The sequence below is a fragment of the Calidris pugnax genome, unplaced genomic scaffold, assembly GCF_001431845.1.
Source record: "Calidris pugnax isolate Ruff unplaced genomic scaffold, ASM143184v1 scaffold128, whole genome shotgun sequence".
Classification (NCBI taxonomy): Eukaryota; Metazoa; Chordata; class Aves; order Charadriiformes; family Scolopacidae; genus Calidris; species Calidris pugnax.
In genome coordinates, this window is record NW_015090851.1 from 1,404,106 (window position 1) to 1,423,823 (window position 19,718).

Sequence of the window (19,718 nt, forward strand, 5' to 3'; positions counted from 1 at the left end):
TTGTTAATTTTGGTAACTGTTGTGTAATATCTTCTACTGTAGCCTCATTCTGAGATAAATCTTCCAATACTTTGCCCATCAAAAGGAGTTCCAGAAGCAGAAACTATCCAAGCTCCTCTTCTGTGAACACAGGAGAAAGAAATTTCTTTCATTTTTTTGACCTCATGACCTTATTTTCTGAAAGGACTCTTTATGTGTCTTGATTATCTTTGGCTCTATAGGTTCTCTGGCAGGCTTCTGCCTTTTGACACATTGGAAAATTACCAGTTTGAATGCATTTCATGACTTACTCCTTATTGTGCTTCATGCATTTCATAGTCTGCCTATTTGTGCTTTTTACATTTTACTTGCCAGGTTTTATGATTCTATTTTTCTCAACTGGACAAATTTCAGTTTTTTGAAAGATGTTTTTCTGCTTTTGATAGCTTCCTTTATCCTGCTGTTTAACTATGCTAGTTTCCGTTTGGTCTTCCTAAAGTAGTTTTTGATAGGCAGTATCCATTTCCTCTGAGCCAATATAATTTTCTTTAAATAGCCTTCATGATGTCTGTAAAGCTTTTACTCCTTTGCCTGTCCTTTTTAATCAACTTCCTTATTTTTTGCAGTTTCAATTTTTTAAAAACAGATACAATATATTTCTTGGTTCCTCTAGTTCCAGCATGCATAGTGAGTCCAGGTAAAACGTCAGCTGCTATAGCATCACTCTCAGTCCCCAATTTTTAAACCAGGTTTCAATTTCATTTTATTTAATCAGCATAGGCTAATATTCAGTTTCTTTATTTGATTGAAAATACTAAACAACTACAGAGAGTACTGTATCAGCAGTTAATATCAGAGATAGTCATCACAGCTGCACCACATTTGATAACATAAGCCTCATTTTGCTTGCTTTCCAGCTTTACTTCATGAATTATGAAACTTCATTTACACCAAAAAAAAAAAAAAAAAGAGAACTTGAAAGGGGCATCTTGTCAAGGATATTGAAGCAGTTTAGGAAGAATGAGAATTTCTGATATATATAGATGCACCAAAACGAAATTCCCTAGGTATTCAACACTGGGAATCAAGACATAAACATAAAGACATGGTATTGCAAATGCACATAAAGCCATTTGGATCATTTAAAAGATAACAGCAATAAAGACAAGGCTTTGTGCAAATGTTAATCAAGTTTCTCACAAAACTACATGGCTGACAAATTGTCTGTCTCCTCAAGGACCTCTCAGTCAGTATGTGGAGGGAGGGGAGCCCTTCTCAGTGGCATCATCAGATATCAACTCCCCCCACCAGCCACAGGCCCCTGTACCACGTCCCTGCCATGATGCTTACCCAGCTCCAAGTGACACCTTCCTGTCCCCTGAAACCGCTCACTGACAGCCCATGGTGAATAGGTCACTTCACAACCAGTCCTCAGAGCCTGGACCTCAGGGAGGCAGGAGGATGGGGAAAGGTGGAAGAGAAAAGCTGCTCTCAGGGACCTGAGGGCACCAACACGCCTTAATGGTCCTGAGTGGCATCACCTGGTACCTTCCTAACTCCTTGCCTATAGGCTCTGGCCCTAACTCTCACCTCAGCCCTGTGCCCACCCCTACCTCCTGGATCACGCCCAGCACCAGCTGCAGCTTGCTCGTTAACATGATCAGCATCAGCATCAAAATGTTTACACATGGTCCCTGCTTCCCTTATTATGAGCAGAAGAGTGCTACTGCACGACAATTCTGCACTGGGAAATTGCAGAAATAGATATTCTTCAAATGCACTTTATAATGTCCTGGCTTTTCAAAGTATCACAGCAAAGTGAACAGGGAAAATCACTACCTGTGGGATCATCCAGGACAACAATTATATGAAACTTTCCCTTCTGGCTTTTAGGGAACATTTTCAGGATTTCAGATCAATTATTTCACCTGTCTAGTAGATAATTCAGTATGTGTTTTAATTTAATAGGTACTTTATACACATTTCAATTACATAAGGAGAGAATGTAATTTGCAGTTGAAAATTGGAATAAAGCACCTGAGAGAGCAATACACATTAGTTTATGTCAGGCAGCTAAGAATAGTTAATAATTCATATCCTCCCACAAGGGACTTCATCCAGATATCCCATGAACACATCCACAGCAAAGTTTTCTAGGTAGGAAGCTATTATCTCTAGTATTCTTGTGACAAGCTTATTTCACATTTAGAGAAAAGATACAGAAGAGAGGGAGTTTAAGGTATCAGTTATCCTGCTTATAGCACTAATTATTTTAGTGTTAATCAGTTTCATAAGAAAAAGGTGAACAAAGCCATCATGCATAAAGTATCGAGGTCTATGCTGAAGGTACAAGAACCAGACAGCAGCCATCTAGCAGTCTTTTCTAATGTCTGTATTAAGAGAAGTAATGATATTTGCTAGGACTTGGCAGCCAAATGTTCTTATAAAAGAACACCCAGACAGAAAAGCCAATCTTGACAAACCTTACAGCTGACTGCAGAAGGACTTCCACACAAATTACAACTCCCATCAACGGATCAGATGTAAATGATGAATGACAATGGACTGTTTCCATTTGTACTAGAGATCTGCTTTCTCAATGACCTTTTAAGTTTATTTTTTGTCTGTACAGGGGTTTTTTAATTATTTTTCTCTTCATGTGAGAAATCTTTGTCTGACAGGGCAGTGGCAAAATTCCCATTAACTTTAATAAAGCCAGAAATTCACCCCATACGCAGGAAAAAACACAATTCTTTCTTCAAAATGAAGGGACTACAGAACTCATGTGACACACTATTCACATTGTTATAATGTCCTTTGAAGTTTAAAACAAAAGTGGGGGGGGTGGAGGGGGGTGGGAAATCACATACACCTGGCTTTTATCTTTGTCATAGCTTCTAGATGGATAAATTATGGTAGTTCTCAATATGACAAAGGTATGTGACAGCTAAAGAGTAGGTGTAAAATGCTTCTTTCATTATGCCAATATACAACTGTGAAAAGAAACATGACTGGCTGATACCAAATAATATTGCTTAATAAAATTCCACCCCACCAAAGAACAAATGCATTTGTAAAAGCATTTCTAATTTACATCACTAAAATATCCACAGAAATACAAATAATTAAAAATGTATTTTTTAGAAGACAATATGAAAAAATTCTGCATTCTGTGCATAGTTCTGGTTTGTAAGATTGACATTTTTATAGTTCATCTACATCCAACTAATATTTTAAATTAAGTTCAGTTATCCCTATTAACAATTATGAAAGGTGTCATGGAAAAACCTCCAATTTATTCAGTGAAAACATTGGGACTTCAACAATATCCATAACCTATAAGGCTTTTTCTAAGGTATTTCTATGCAAGGAGTCTTTTCTCAGACGCAGAAAGCTGAACAGACTGTTTCCCAAAGAAAAAAGAGAAATGGAAAAATACAAACAGAAGTAGAGGATCAAAGAAATGCTTGTTAAGGCAGTAAGGACCCTAGCTGTAACTTAAAAGAACAGATAAACATCAGCCTTCTATAAAATTTAATGTACTGTGCTCCAATGTTGTTTGTTGTTGATTTATCTGATTATCTTGGTAATCCAGGGTTAAAAAAAAAAAAAAAAAAAAAAAAAGCTAATCCATTGTAAAAGCAATCTAAACTGCTAAACCACAGATGGCAGTACTTTTTTCTTTTTCTTAATATGCTGCTATTATTGATCATCCACAGAGAAGTGAGAGACTACTAAAACTGCCTAGTTGCGGCAAAATAGTTAATGTGGTATGTAGTCTTCCTCATATTTCACATGCGAATCTTCCAATCGCTCACCAGATCAAAAACTGTATCAAACTGCACTAAGTACCTCAATCAGCAGCAATTCATTAGCAAACATTTTTTAGTACCATGAGTAACACACCACTTTAAAATCGTACCAGTAAACAGTTCAGAGCAGTAAATGGAATGCTGGATAGATGAAGTCTATGCTCCTTAATGGTGTCAGCCATCTGGGACACCTTGTAAACTTTATTCCTTATACCTCAGTTTCTTTCCATACATTTGTTATACCTCTATTCTGTAAAATATGTTGAGATCTATTAATAAAGCATGTTATGTCAAATGTGTGGTTTCTTAATGGAACACTAAAAGTTTTACCTTAACCTTTAGTAACAAATGAGCATTTTTTGGCAGCATTTGTGAACTGTTCTAACTTGCATGTATTGCAAAAAAGCTAGGAACCAGAAACATTAACAATTTACTCTCATAATTCCATGGTTAAGATGCCAATATCTGAATATGACTTTGCTCTAAGTGACTACAAATTTCAGTATGTGCCAATACTTGTTTATTTCTAGTTGGATTTAATCTGATCACATTATATTTCTTTAAATGATGTTGTAGGGGACCATGTCAAAGGACTTCACTTATTTCTTTCCAGTCTGTAATACGAGGTAGTCTGTAAGTATTAGTGTGTAAAGCTATTACAGAACACTTATAATGAGAGATAAGTGGTACAAATCTGGCTTATTAGCAACCAGCCAAAGTAATTCTACTTAGGCTTCCCTCAAGCAGAACTTCTGTTACTGACCAGATGTAATAGTAACAGACTTGCATGCTATTCAAAATGATCTATGGAGAGTGACAAACAGCAACAGCTAGCACTGGTTGCAAACAGGTAAATACAACAAGACCTAATTGTGAAACTAGCTAGAAATCTGGGCCTCCACAAGGAGGTTTTTGAACACTTTTTTATATTGTCATCCAGCCTATCAAGCTTTCAACAAAAAATGTTATAACCCATGGATATGCTACAAATATAACAAGGTACATAGAGACACAGTTTGCACTGACTTTAGCTAATCAGTTGTATTTTTAGAACAGGATTACTTATATATAGGAAAACAGCTTTCATTTGTGAAAACCAGAAATAATTAAAAAAAGCATAGGTAACATTTTTAAGCAATTAAAATATTAAAGTATTAAAAATTCCACTAATACAAATTTCCATTATACTGCTTTATATTACAGTGTTAAGCCTCCTATATTCGTCTTATATTGAAGACAGCTACACAAATAGGGTCAGACATTTTATTGCAATTTTACTTTGCAGAATTTCAATCTAAATCATTGTTTTTGTCATTGATTATAATTTATGTAATATAGAGTGTTTAAATACATAAGTTAGTAAAATATTAGACGAGCTATAAGTCAATGTAAAAGTTAAAAATGAACTATACATGGAATGCTATATTGGACAGTCATGTGCTGAAATACTAACATCTATTATAATGAGGTTATTGATGTAGAGTTGACATACGACTTGATTTGCAGATGCCCTACTGACTAACCTTTTGCAACTATATCTCAGTGTAAACCTGGGGTAATTATTGCTGGGTAGGGAGAGTTGGTTTAACTGAACTATTTCTTTTGATGCATGTTGAATGTGATTGCCCCCTGGAGACTACAGGAGTCCCACATGTGTGAGTTATTACATAAATATTGGAGGGGAGAAAAAAAGGTGTATCACGATAAATTTTTTCCTGTTTCCTATTGTTGCAGTTTTGTTTTTTCTAACAGGATCTTTTTTTTTTCCAGTGCCTAGCCATATTCGCCCTTTTCAACTGACAAAGCACTTATTAAAGCACATAGTAGAAATAACTTATTTAATCTAAACATGAAATACTTGTCAATAATTGTAGTTCACAAATTTCTAAATAATTATATTAGAATATAAAAATTTAACTTTGTTCACAAATCAAGATGTCCAGGTTTTATTCATGGCTACTGAAGTCAGTGAATTCACATTACTTAGACAACACTGAAAAACGTTATGTTTCTGACTTAACTGTAGAAACTGAGAAAGATGAGAAACGTCAGTTTTCAGACCTTCTGATATGGGATGCTCTAGAAGGTCTTATAATAGTGCAAACGTTTCATTAATAATTATATATAATGTCCTATAATAGTCTGTACTTGCTTAAAAGTAACAAATTGGGATAGTTCTAAGAATAAAATTCATATTATTTTATACATAGATATATTCATATAATGTCATAGTCTAGACAACAAAGAACATGACAACTACATACAATACCTGTACTGATAATGTTTTACCCACTAAACTTTTTTTTATACTACAGCTGGTTAGAACAACATAGCACAGAACAGTGAGTCCCTTCTCTCAGCCCACCAATTATGACAATGGAAACAAGATTCAAGAGACCGTGAGTCTAGCAGAAACTGATCTTCAAGTGAGATTTTCACAGATTGTCTATAGGGACATTTTATAACAAGAGTAGTTTTGGCTTCTGGGGATTACACTGCACAATGAAAACAAATGTCAAAGTAAATCCCCAAAGAAAAAAAACCACTTCTGGTATTGATCCTCAGACCTACCAATCAACCTTCCTGCCCTCTGTAGACTCTCAAATACTTTTCTTCATCTGAAACCTTTTAGAAATATTTTCTTCAACATAATCTTAAACTACTGGCTGAAGTTCAACACACGTTTCAGCAACACATATGGAATTTATCCACAACTTATGGAACTTCCACAGGCCAAGTAAGGAAAATTCCTAAATGTCCATCCATATTTACAACCTGAATTTATATTTATATTATGTTAGAAATCTAAAGATAAGTACACTAGTTGTGTCTTCAATAGTATTATGTGTGTTTTAATTGATTAGTCTGATTTTTATAAATATACACTTTTAATTTGCTAATCATCTTTTAATATATTGCACTACATCATCACAGGCTTATTTATGTTTTCTATTATCCACTGACTGAGTCTCCAGGCAAAGATTTTTTTTTATATAGATTAGTTATCAATACATCACAGAAAAGGTAGTTTTAAGTCCTACTTTTTCAAAATATCTGTTAAAAATTTATGTTCAGCTACATGAAAATGACTGCTTTAAGAAAATGCAATTTCTGCCTTTTTCCAAGATATTCACAAGAGAAAAAAAAGTTCCCTGAACTGTGTGATATTTATAATAAGTTACATTTTGCTGAAGGCTGGACATTTTTGAGGTTGTAGTTATTAGCTACACTTTATCTTGGCAAAATCTGGCTATAATTAGAGAAGAGACAAATGCCAGAGGAAGTACCCATGAACATATCACTAATGCACACAATCATGTGATCTACTGTACCAGGTTCTCCATTTGCTAGTATATAACTCTTGCTTTAAAGGGGTAAAATTATTTCATATGTACAAGGACACTAATTTTCTTACAAATTGAGTACATTTCAGCTTAACCACTCAAATATGAAACTTTGCAGTCCCCAAGGAACCTATATTTTGAAAACAGAGGCATACAAGAACATATTTTAGTTTTAAAGCAATAAATTGAAAAGAATTCCTTACATGTATTACAGAAAACTAGCATAAAATATTGACTTTTACATGTCTTCGTATAAGGAGAATATAGAGAACTTAGCCAAAAATTGCAAAAATTACTCACTTGCAATTGGAATCAACTCACTTGTTAAAAAGTATTTGCAACAGCTTGAACAAATGTATCCAGTCAAAAAAAGTGGCAATTTAGTGTGAAACTTAAGAAGTAAGCTTGCTGTTGAAAATGTTTCTGCATGGGCTACAATATTAAATAGGACATTTACAACACAAGACCATCAGAGTCTTCTGTCTTAAATACCAGGTGCATCATTAAGCTTCTGCTTTAATTGTAGAAAAGTTCTAGTAAAGTAATTTTTTAACTCACTACAATCACAATAAAAATAGATTTCGGTATTTTCTCCAAACTGTCCATGGGAGCTTTAAAGGGAGAATATTCGGTATTTTCTACAAACTGTCCATGGGAGCTTTAAAGGGAGAACTTCATTCTAGCTGTAGCTTACCCCATCTTCTCAGTTTGTCACTGGAACTGCTTCCCAAACCCTTATGATTCTTTATTAACTTACATGAAGATGAAAAAAAAGACTTGTTGCAGCTGACACTTACACAAATATCCAGCTTGTATTTCAAAATATTTGTATCTGATAGCAGAAATCTTAGCAAGAGGCAAGATCTTCACCAGCTTTGCAGACCATATCTTAATCTTTCTCTTGCCCCTGTACATGTTTCCAAAAGTCCATTTCCATCATATCTCACCTGTGTGTTCGATTGCTCATAACATCGAGACAGGAAAATCAAGAGCTGTCATCTATTTCCCCTTATCCCCTTCCCACAACTGAATGAGAGGTAGAAAGCAATTCTACTCATCAGAGCTGGACCACAATGTGTTTTTCACGCATGCACATTATGAAAATCAGAGAGGAATGGTGTAATGGGCAAAATCCCAATCTTATCTCCATCCTCCCCCACAAAATGACCACCCTTCTGAAGACAGAAACATAAAAATCTCTTAAATGCTTGGAATTATATAAATTACACCTATTCCAGAGAGATACAGGTCCACCTTCAGATGCATGCTTAAACTAGAATTCACTTTTAATACAGTAACTTGTGATTTTAACCTCTTAAAGGTTGAGTTTTCTCACTACATATGTATTTCAGCACTAATAAATACAAAGCCATGTGTTTATGCAATGAATTCTCTCCTGCCTTATGTCAGCTACGTACACTAATGCCTGTCTGCATAACAATCACAACTGTTTCCTCTGCCTCTGAACTGATTACACTGCTCTGTTCATTTTTATTTGCAAGACTTCATCTCATTCCCTAGCTTCCTCTTTTTATTAATATTACTGGTTCAAAGTTTTTGAGACAATGCAGTAGGAAATACACTGCATTAAGAGAAAAATCATAATATATTAATGTCAGGTATACCCCTTGTTTAGGCCATGCTTCTATTTTATTTTAACAGACATAACATATTGTAACGTGCCATGTCTTCAGTATATTTTGTATTTCTAGAACTACTATGGAGAAGAAAATTATACACACAGAGTGAAAAATAAAGAAACAAATCCAAGTTTAAGGATTCATGCTGACTAGCTGTGAAATCTCTTGGGAGCTATTTTTAGTGAGCAAGATATCACAGTAGTGAGCAAGGTACCACATTCACGTGGCAAGAATCAGACAGCAGATTCTATCAGACAGCGGTTTTCCTATCCCTTTTGATGGGACTTTCTCCTGATTATGTTTTATTTATTACCTAAGACTTAACTTCCAGTCAGTATTAAACTATTGAAAAACTAGATTTCTTGCTTTGTCTCACTATGTCCAGTGATAAACCAAGTTTAAAAAGTGAGATATTTATACCTGGAAAATGTATGTGTGTACACAATCTGTTCACAGAACTTCAGGCTTAGAGCACTGATCGAGCCACCTGTATATGATACTTGAAATCCATGAGAACTACATATTGTCCTAACTCAAAATCATTTTTTTTAGTGAAATATCTCTTTTCAGCATGTGGATCCCCACCCAAAGAAAATCCAACCTACCTGAAAGAGGATTGTGACAAATAACCCAAGCATTTAAAACACTAGGAGAGTCAAAAAACTTTCCCAGCCGTTAAATCAGAATAAAAGGTGGAAACACAGAAGCTGTGTAGATCAGAGCAGAATATGGTATCAAACTTTTCAACTTTGTTTTCATCCTTGCACCTCTCTTATGATATCCATGCATTGGACAGTTCGCATAAAGATTTCAGAGAAGTGTTTCTGACTAAGTACAGATATGATTCCATAAGGTTAGATTCACTTATTTAATTGATAGTTTACATTTATTAAAAGTATAATCAGATAAAAGCGTACATTTAATTCCCTTTGAGGTATGTGATGAGACATATGGGAATATTATTACATGCACATTCTTATTTTTTACTCTGGAGAAAATAAAGGACTTTGTTGTTGTTATTACAGCAGGTTTGAAAATCAGAATCAAAACCAAACTCACTCAATGTTCTCAATGTTATGCAAATGTTTTCTTTCCCAATTCTATTGAGGTAACAGTGTTACTGGAACAAACATGTTCCATACAAGAATCAAGATAAACTTATCTCAGGAAATAAACATGTCTCACATCTATAACACTTCAAGATCCTGCAAAGAGATTTGAGGAATTATGCACAACTTTATGACATAATGTCTGTATATTTCTTAGCTCAGCATTTCTCAAAAAGGCTTATCTTTTTGAGACAGACAAAAAAGAGAGAAAAATGAAGGCATGTTAGATACACCATTCTCAAAAAAATTAATGATAAAGTGTTCAAGGGCCAGATCTCCTGCTGTGATGCTTTATGTAATATATGACCATCACATTTGGCAAGATTTGCATTGGTCTGCCCTTGATTTGTGGAAGGAAAAAGCAGAAAACCTCACAACTATTCTTCATTCCCAAGAATTAATCTGAAGTCTGGTTCCCTGATGTTTCCAATTTTACAATGATCCAAATAACCCCTAAAACCACACCTGAAGCATCACTCACAATTATAGCTGAGGGAGACCAACATGAATCCCCTCCCCAGCCATCCCAGGGCACTCTCGATCACAGCAGTGGCCCTACAGTGCTGTGAGATGGGGCAATCAAACTTGACCTGGAAGCACTGATGCTAGGATATGAACTAGCTTTGAGAGGCTTTTATCTGAAAAGATAGTGAAAAGTGTCACAAATACACATGATGTTACAAGCCTCAGAAACTATTACATACTACTGAAGCTTCAAAGAAACGACTGACTGCTGAACTTCATCAAATCTACCAGAAAGCAAGCGGACAGTTGAATACTTAGAGCTTCAGCCCCGACTTGAGTTGTACAAAATGGATGGCACTTCAACTGATTGCTTCAGTTTGCCCTTAATGACTCCCCGAATTGTCCACAAAAAATTATATTAGCTTTCTTATTATACCTTTTCCAGTATTTCGCAAAAGGCATTGAGACTTGGCTAGGATAAATGCAATTTGACTAGTCTAATTGCTCTTCAATTCTCTTCTGAGTTAATCACAGACAGACAATGAATATAATCATTACATCAGGCCAGCAGTTCAATACATCATTTGTATTGAACAACTCAATACATCATTCACAAACATAACAAGTACAGTATAAACACAAGCACTATAAATGCCTATAGCACAAGGTGTTTCTACTAAACATAGTAGAAGGTATTATAAGCAGAAAGAAGAAAAGCTGGTCAGATCCCCATGGTTTACTAAGGCATTAATTGAAAATTAATTCTATTTTTAATTAGCAGATGCATAGTACTCCCAGAAACTTGTTTTCCAAAGTATATCATAGATCTTGTATCATGTGTCTTCCCACAATTAAATCCTTAGATCACTACTGCTACAACATCTTATGAACTGCAATTTAATATAAAGACTGATCTATTCTGTCAGATTATTCAGTATCCCAATTTGAATTCTGTATATGTTCACATCACTAGGAGAACTTCAGTTTATACTTTGCTTCCTGAGGAAAATATCGTACCCTTGGGCTGGTAGGAAAATAAATTTACCTATACATAGTGCTTTATATGTATCCTTTTGAACACATGCATAAATAAGTTCAAACTGAGAACGTTCACAAATGTAGCTGCATATTCAGACCTGCAGAAAGCAAGTGTGTTCCAACAAGACTTAATGTTCTCACCTATTATTTGTAACTACCTTACACGTATAAAAAAAATAAGCCATACCAGTGAAAAACTTTAAATCAAAATACTCTCCTATCAGCAAATAAATGCACATCAGACTCATGGTACCTCCACCACTCAAACTATTTGCTTTACTTACAAGGTTCACTATGGTATTTATATAGAAAAACTAAAAGCTCCCCAAATCACGCAGCGGAAGGGAAACCTCAAGCTTGCAAAACGTGAGGCAGGGACACGTCTCCATTTATGTAGAAGTAGTACCATAAGCTTGTACTGGAACAATGAATTTTGTGATTCATTTTTGAAAGCAAACCCTAAGGAACTTCCACAGAGAATAACAATTCCTTTACCTCACAAGAGCAACAGGAAAAAAAAAAAAAAAAAAGATACCCCCACTACCCCACCTTCCTTAATCTTATTAAAGAAGCAATCATACATGGACACATGTTATGAAGCCCATTTTACAATGGGCTTCTTGAAGGTATCTGTCTCCTGTACCTGCTAGATGAAAACAACTCTGTATCTTAATTTGCTGGGGAAGGAAAAAGCTGACAGATGTTCAACAAGTTTGGCTGCTTTTCTCCACCTCTCTCCATTCGCTTTGCTTCCTTACGGACTTACTTGAATACATCATAGCACTGGAGAGTCAAATTTGTACTTGCAACTGCACATCTCCAGGTTTCTTATGGCTCAATCTGTGAAGTCAAAGAAGCCATTTTTGTTCGGGTGGATTTATCTCCTCTGTGATCCATGCAGTGACAGCCAGTCTAATTCACTAAAGAAGCAAACTGCTATGACTGAATGCATCCAGCCCTGCATGAATACGACGCTCAACATTAAGAAAGGCTTGGGAAGAAATAAGCCAAGGAAATGAGGAAACATTTTAGACACAGGAAATATAACAAATAGTTATGGCAGCAATCTGATGAGAGCAGCAGATTGCCTGTTTTGCTTCTGCCAGAGAAGGCAGGATAAGGTGTACCAGCAGCCAGCAGCAGAGACAACCAATACCCACTTCCTCTGGTTGTTCTTGCAGCTACTGGAGGAAGGGAAGGGGAATGCAAAGCACCTACTGATAGGCAGAAGCAGCTGGGATCCTCTCTTTTTCACTTTCCCAGCACCTCAGCAAGTGTAGGATGGGCCACAACACATACACACACACATTACTGAAAGTAATAAGTTGAAGTACACAATATTAAAATATTAACATTTTAAGGCTTAGTAACAGAGAAATAACAGTTATTAGTTAACTGGTTTTCATAAACTGTTCATAGCGTCTAAAATTTTTTATAACAGATCAACAGCACAGAAGAGTTATACACCAGACAAGGCTTTTCATACAGTTTCACCAACACAAGCCTGAAGAGAGCTGTGGTGTTGATTTTTCTATTTTGCATACAGAAAATGGTACATGAGAAACACCGTACCATATGAAGCATGTGAGAGTCAGATTCCATCTATTGGAATTTTTCCAGAAACCCATTATATTATGCAGACCAAGGGAAACTGATATTTTGCACTGCAAGTTAGACTTGCCTATAAACATTGGGTGTGGAGACATTGATGATGTTGACAGAAACCCAAACTTCTCTTCATAGTTTTTCATAGGCAGATCTCAGAGAATAATTTTTAAGTCAAGCATCAAGCCTCTATTGTGGCCTTTAATACAAATTCCCGAATATGTAATGTATCATTTAACCAGATCAGCTAATCATCTTTCAGATCTCAATGCCTGAACTCAGAATCCTACAAACTGTAGAAATTCTCCTAGAATAAGATTCAAAATCTACCTTAAATAAAGGAGAGATACAGAAGAACTGCTTCTTTCCAACTGTAAGAAAAAGGTTGCTGACATAGGAATCAGACAGTAACGATTATCAGATCTGTCAAATGAGATGGCTACTGCTGTCTCGGGTGCTCTCTTATGCTACATCTAAGTACGTAAGATAAAAACGATCTTTGCTAAGGATTGTAGATTCACCATTACCCTGTTAGACAATCTATCCTCATGCTTTTAACCCACAACATATGCATGTACAGAGAGTTAATAACGATCAAATCACCCTCAAAAAATTATCTGAGTATGCAACCAGATGATGATATCCCTGCTAATACAGAATTTCACTCCCAGACAGTGGAATTTAATGTGAAGAGCTACATCTAGAAACATATAACAGGAAGGGGCTCATGGGTTTCAAATGTTGCTGCATTCAATCTCCACGCTGGAAAACATGGCAGAACGTCTATTATGCAATTGAATACTTTTGGAAAACTGCATTGTATTTTAGAGAGCCAATCACGCAGATATAGATATGTTCAGTTTAAAAAAAAATAAAAAATAAAAATCACAACATGCTGCCATTTGATAGTCACACATGCTGAACATTCATAACCACACTAGATAGCCTCACTGGGGCTTGTGGATACAATGCTGTGAATAGCACAGCAATAGAATTCAGAAAGGAAAAGTATCCTCCTATTTTCTGACTCTCTTCAAAACAAGCTATAAAGACCTATTTGCTTTTAAATAAAATACAGTCCTTGTGAGGAGAGGGCTTCAAATTCTATTGTTTTTTCCTCACCGTAAATAGTAAATATTTCACGGATACAACTAAAGTCAGTAGTGCATTCTCTGGTAGGAAAGGAAAGAGCCATCAGCTCTTTGTAGGAAGAGATTCATTAAACACCCTGGAAGACATACAGTGCAACAGAAGTGTAATTTCTTTGATGGTTTTAAAACAAAATTGAAAAATAAACTCACTTGTAAATGTTGAGAGTTGTCAGTCATATTGTCCTCCCGCCTACGAACTTCTTCCAACAACTGTGCATTCTTCTTTTTCTCCAGTTGCTGATTGTGCTTCAGATTGGCAACCTTCTTGTTTTGGTCCTTCATATGTCTAAGAATTGTATACACATATGCACCAGTGTTAATGACTGCAATCACTTTTTTTTCCTCTATAAATTGACTTGTGACTATGACACAGGACATCAATTCTCCAACAGATACAAGTATTACAAGTATCAGACGTAAACAATAAAACTTCATCTTGTTTTCAAAACAGTTTAATACCATCAGATTATACAATGGTTAAGCAACTATTCAGGCCTAAAAGATTTTTTTCTTTTTTTATTTGCTCACAAATATAGATGTTCTAAGCACTACACAGAAAAATTGTTGTTGTAACAGGGGGAGATTCTCCAACAGTCCTTACACACTGAGTTTGAGAATAATTTTAATGGGTCCTTTAAGTAGCATTAATTTCAAAGGAAGCAGAAGGTGAAGGTGATGACTAATGTATGTTGTGAAATTCTATTTCTGAAAACCTGGACTATAAATACAAGATTTCTGAGGATTAAAGTGTGATGGGGTAGAAGGTCAGGTCATAAATATGCCATGAAGAATAAAAGATACCTTTACAAATAGCTTTGCACAGAAGAAAAACATTACATTTCTATATTTGTTAATAATAAGACTTCTTTCTACAAAAGACTATCAACAAATAGATTAATGAGTAACTTCTAATGAAAATGAAGCAATCTTTAACAACCTTACATATTTTCTTTTGTTAAGACTGCACTCAAGTAAAAAGAAAAAATTAAATTGTTTCAATGTTTAATTATCTTTTGCTGTAGCTCTTAATCATTAAGTTACCAGAAGCTATTCTGATACTTCGCACACATCCTTTTAAGAAAGAAGGCGAGCTGAATTTTGTTTGGCAGACGCTGAAAAAATATCCTTCCAGTAATGCTTTCTACCTGCTTGGATTCTTAGATATTATTTTCCCGACTTCGTTTGACTTTGAGGAATTTTCTCCCTTTTATCTATATAAAAATAAAGTCATGTGCAAATTCCTAATGAGATCTACGCACTAATCCTATTTTGGCAAATGAAGAGAATATTATTCAATGCCCAAAAGGATCACTGAAAATGTCTCTGTTGCTCCCACATTAGAACTTTCAGTTTAAAAAAAAAAAAAAAAAAAAAGACAAGGAATACATTCCTTACTCTGATTTTATTATGGTAAAGAAATCAGATGAATTTATATTTACTTCTGTCACTGGTTTGTTTGTCCTACCACTGTTTTTTTCACTACTTATTTATACTTGAAAAATTAACAATGAATTTCTAATCAATAAATGTTTCCATGGTATTAAAGTCTTAGAATATATGCCACATAGAAGTTTGTAGGTACAGCACATAACAGAAAAGCTAATCTATTATTACTAAAAAAAGTAACTTCAGCTTGGCTAGAAAAAGTAGGTACAGATAATTCAAATAAAAATCTTTGCTTTTTAAAAGGATCTACATCAAGCTCACAGATAATTTTTTTAAAAGACAAGTACAAAGTTGTCTATTTGAAAAACAGATTTTTTCCTATAGTTGTGTTCAAGACTTTGCATCAGCCTGTTAAGGCACAAAAAGACAGATTAGCCTCACTGATCACCTTTTTCCAGCATTTATCTTTTGTACTCATTTTGTAATGCGAGAAATAAAATTTGTGAAGACTGCATATACTGTAAAAGCTAAAAGAATCCCCAACAAGACATTGCTACCAGAAAATAGAACAGTTACAGAGAAAAAAAAACCATAGCCATCCTTTTTAACTTTATTTTTTTAGTATAATTGTTTCTATATTACACAAAGCAATGACTGGAAGATGAACAGCTGAGCTTCTCCAGACTGAACGAACTCTGGTCAGACCTTAGCCTGTATCTTCCTTAAATATTCTCAAACATTTTTTATAGTACCCAGATATAGTACTAATAAATGATTCAACTAAAGCTCTCTCTCTTCTAGACATACCTTTAACTAAATGACAAGAATCCTAAGAAACACCACCTTTTATCCAGCTCAAAGAGACCATCAGTACAGCACTACAGCTGTCTTTAGTAGATTTCTGGCATCATCTTGAAATACCCAAATTAAGTTCACTTGAGAAAAAAAGAAAAGACTACACAATAGTCAGAAGAAACCCACCTACATGAGACCTATCTCAATAGGCTTGGGAGTATAGCATAAATCACCAGTATTTTATCATAGTGTTGTAATAAAGGTTTATTTTCTGAAAAACACAACAGTCTGCCACAGCTATCCAATAATAAGGCAAGGAACATGACAGTGCTAAAAATAGCAGGGATGATTCTGAAATTTGTTTCTAGGTCTTAAAAAATATAATGGATTTAGCTATTGAGTTGTCAAATTTTTACTAAATTTCCTCAAGAATTTTAGAGTGATGCCCTTTTTCTTATTAAATCAAGTATTTAAATACATTAGACACTCAGTGCAGCTCCAAGTGAAAATCCATTCTCTTCCATGGCATAATTGTAAGCATAGACCTAATCAGCATAAAACAAAAAAATCAGTATTAAAAAAAATTACTTTCACAGCTTCACATATAAATGTGGTATTTGGTACAACTGTTGGTGGTGTAATATGACTTTGTGCTGTTAAAAATATAAAATGGTTTTTAATCTAATGCTGAGTAAATGATAAATTAATTTATATTTAATCTCTGTAAGAACTTCAATTTTATGCCAATGCAAACTGCTTCTTTCATCACCCTTCCCTCTCACAACTTCCCATTTGAGTTTCTCTCTAATGCCACACTGAAAAGTAGAACATGGTAAAGCTGCAAAGGAAAACATCTGGTGCCTGTGATATGCAAAATCTTGAAGGAAATAAAAGAAAGCTGTGTCATAGCCTCTCTTTTTTCCACAACTGACTACATGCTTATGGAAATGAAAAGAAAATGCTACAGTTAAAAAGCCTAACTGAGTAGTTTTCTTTTAGGCCTGCATTAAAGGTACAAGAGGAGGTCAACAGAGAAAATAAATACAAGAACACATTCCCCCCCATTTTTTTTTTTATTTTTTTTAACAGCAAATATTTCAAATACAATCCTCAATTCCATATATTTTTTGAGTATGCTTGCTCTGGTATTTTTTCACGTCTTTGTTTCTAAAACACTTTGGAATAAAATAGGAGATTAGGATAAGTAAAGATTACGCATGAGAAACTGCAAACTATTTGGAAACACCACACAATCAGCACAAAATATCAGATGCCATTACCATATAGGATATAAAATACCCATACAGTTTACTAGTAGCTATGCTAATATGCACAGTTGAGTCTACGTTATTCTTTATCATGAGGAATCAGTTTCATGTGTTCTGTTACACTGTTTCAATTTAAAGCTATAAGACCACAAAATTAATTAGACAGAATAAAATAAATAAAACATTACTGTTTAAGGTATATGTCTTCAGAATTGGAAATGTATGCTGCAGGGGTCTGGGCAGTAGAATTGATCTTACCATCACATGTTAATCATATTCTGGTACTAAAATATGTGCGAAAGTATTAATGTTTGATAGTCTAACTGCCCCAAAGCAGTAAGATGAAATCCACAGATTTCCGATTTTCCACATGGTTAGAGTTCATTTTGAAGTTGGGTATCTATTATCTTATAGTCAGCTGAATTCTTTACCCGCTGAGCTGGGTGTTACAGTCATCTCAAACTAGTTATTATAGAATACTATGCTGTGTTTGTAATTTTACAAACTTCACAATAACTGGCAAGACTGTCTTCAAACTAGTTCTAAAGCACTCAAGCCCAGAGCACACTGAAGTGGTCCCAACACCACGTTTGGCTTAAAGAAATTATGTCTGAGCTTATCACATTTAAGAAGGAAAAAAGTAGTCTAAAAAGCAGCGTAGATGACTAACACCTTACACAGATGCTTAATCTTGGCCAAACATTAAAATGGCTGCTAATGACACTTTTTCAGATAACAAATTTAAATTTCTGTTTGTGTTCCTATGGCTATAGCCAGTCAGAAAGTGTCATAAAACATCTAGCAGCTTCATCTATGGACAAAAAAAGAATTCAGAGTGGATCTAAGCTGTCTTCAAAATGGAGCTAGAATGCAAGCGTATCTTGAATAGTTTAAAAAAAATAGTTACAGACTGAAGGAGTCAATGGGCATCTTCCAACTCATTTGAGCATTCAACAGAGAAGCAGTACCCAGCAAAAACCCATGCCACCTAAATACTAGATGGCAGTGACACTGGAATTTAATAAAGAGATGAAGAACACCAGATATAAGAAAAAATTCTAAATAAAATTTGATTATTCTAGTACATTAGATATTGTTTCATTCCTAGTGAAGAGGAAAAGATTATATAAAATAACATAGTTGTCTAGAAACTACCTTATTGAACGTTAAACTGAGTTTATGAATTTTTTAAACCTAGATCAAGCCATTGCTCTGAACTCTAAATACACAGTAGACCGCAGCCAGGCTACTCCATTAAAAATCAGCCAGTCATAATTCCCTATTCCTCTTCATGAGTTTTCCTGATCTGGGATAATTTTCTATAATCTTTCTCAATGCACAGAATGATCCACGGCCATTAATTTACAACTCAGCTGGGTGCAAAAAATCAGGTATCTAAACCATAGCAATGTCTTCATCTGTTTTCCTCGGTATCCAACAACTTTTTCAGAAAAAACAGTCTTAGACTGCCAAGACAGGAATCAATAGACTGTAAAAGATCTGATTTCTGATACTGCTGAAGAGCCATCAAACTATGACTAGAGTCCCTTAATCTTGCTGTGCAAACAGCAAGATGCCCTTACATCAATAACACTAGTTGTTCATTCTATTTAATTTTTTAAATTGAAATGTCTTTTTAAGAAATAAACATCAGTACCATGGAGAACCAGACCCTTGATCAGCAGAAAGACAAATATCAAAACAGTAGTAGCACCTAGTTCTTGCTAGCTTGAATATCACTAATTGTAGCGACTATGAGTAACCATGTTCCTTTGTGGTTTTTTCTTGTTTTTCTGGAATAGCATACAAATTGATCTCGTAGTCTAACTACAGGAGATTTAATTCCGTCAGTACAACTTTTTAAGACAAATATTAACATTTAGTTTCCGCATATATGTATCTCTCAAATTTCATTTTACAGTAGTGCATAACTGTTGTCTGAACTCCAATGCTTTGATCTCTGATAACTATAGCAAATCACACTTTCATTAAATTCCCAGGTAATTCCACCTAGGTATCTTGGGCAAAAAGTTGGTAATGTTAGCCAAAACTAAGTGCTGCATGCTTAGTATAGCCTTTACTCTATTTCAGAAAGATATTTTTTTTCCTCAAAGCATCCAAAAAAT

General features: G+C 34.8%; 1 protein-coding gene across 14 annotated transcripts in view; it reads right to left on the minus strand.

Moving 5' to 3' along the window:
- ERC2 (ELKS/RAB6-interacting/CAST family member 2) overlaps positions 1-19,718 on the minus strand; it is a 486,059-nt gene that overhangs the window by 251,871 nt on the left and 214,470 nt on the right. For all 14 annotated transcript variants that reach the window (XR_001412191.1, XR_001412196.1, XR_001412199.1 and 11 more), the window contains one exon: positions 14,294-14,429. Coding sequence is in view for 1 of the 14 variants with exons in the window: in XM_014943272.1 (XP_014798758.1) it covers positions 14,294-14,429 (136 nt within the window). In the remaining 13 variants the exon portion in view is untranslated. The remainder of the gene's footprint in view (positions 1-14,293; positions 14,430-19,718) is intronic.